This window comes from Canis aureus, chromosome 36, assembly GCF_053574225.1.
Source record: "Canis aureus isolate CA01 chromosome 36, VMU_Caureus_v.1.0, whole genome shotgun sequence".
Taxonomy (NCBI): domain Eukaryota; kingdom Metazoa; phylum Chordata; class Mammalia; order Carnivora; family Canidae; genus Canis; species Canis aureus.
In genome coordinates, this window is record NC_135646.1 from 8,821,655 (window position 1) to 8,822,654 (window position 1,000).

The following is a 1,000-nucleotide window of genomic DNA, read 5'->3' on the forward strand; positions in this document are numbered from 1 at the left end:
TGGCCGAGGGTCCCCGCCAGCCGAGCGTCCCCGCCGCGCCCCGCGCCAAGGTTTCAACAGACCTCACCAAGATGCCATCTCAAATGGAACATGCCATGGAAACCATGATGTTCACGTTTCACAAGTTTGCTGGGGATAAAGGATACTTGACAAAGGAAGACCTGAGAGTACTCATGGAAAAGGAATTCCCAGGATTTTTGGAAAATCAAAAAGACCCTCTGGCCGTGGACAAAATAATGAAGGACCTCGACCAGTGCCGAGATGGCAAAGTGGGCTTCCAGAGCTTCTTTTCACTAATTGCTGGGCTCACCATTGCATGCAATGACTATTTTGTAATACACATGAAGCAGAAGGGCAAGAAATAGGCACCATTGAGCAACACTCCGCCCGGAGTGAGGTGTCCCAAAGGGTCTCAAGGAATCTGTCCCACAGCTTCCCCCTGTATAAAGGATTCCATGAGCAGATCAGGACCCTCAGAAAATGTACAAATAAAATCCAACCCCCATTTGAGAAGCAGAGAAAGAAAAGTCAGTAAAAGAAAGCCAGATAAGCTTTTGATTTTTATATTGCTTATTGCATCCTCTTACCCTCAATAAACAAATTCCTTTTTTAGTTCCTCACTTGAAAAAAAAAAAAAAGAAAATAGAGATGCTGGCTCTATAAGTCCAAGCTCTGCTGAACCCACCTTTCCTATAAAAACCAAATAATGGTAGATAAAATGTGTAATAGGTAAAACAAAACCATAACTGGACTAAAAAATAAGATACACAGGCTGGATATAGCTGAAATAAGAGCCATGCGTTGGGTCCAATATCAGGCAGTGTGGCCCCACATTCAGCCCCTAGGGAGCAAAAGGGGCTAAAGTTACCCCACACGAGATGAGGGGTGCCATAGCTCAGTTACTTAAGCATCTTCAGTGAATCCCTCTTCTTCAAGTAGAAGCAATGAGTTACCTGAGCATCTGTAGAAAATCACACCTAGAGGCTAAACATAGGACAAT

The 1,000-nt window shown here is 44.2% G+C and overlaps 1 protein-coding gene across 1 annotated transcript; it reads left to right on the top strand.

Annotated features, from left to right (window-relative positions):
• On the top strand, positions 1 to 620 carry LOC144305760 (protein S100-A10). Its single transcript, XM_077884830.1, has one exon. It carries the CDS (start codon positions 72 to 74, stop codon positions 363 to 365), a length of 294 nt encoding a protein of 97 aa, XP_077740956.1. The 5' UTR covers positions 1 to 71; the 3' UTR covers positions 366 to 620.
• The last annotated feature ends 380 nt before the right edge of the window (positions 621 to 1,000 follow it).

Bases quoted from the DNA above. Each gene is read 5' to 3' on its own strand.
- LOC144305760 (XM_077884830.1), top strand. From the start codon at position 72: ATGCCATCTCAAATGGAACATGCCATGGAAACCATGATGTTCACGTTT.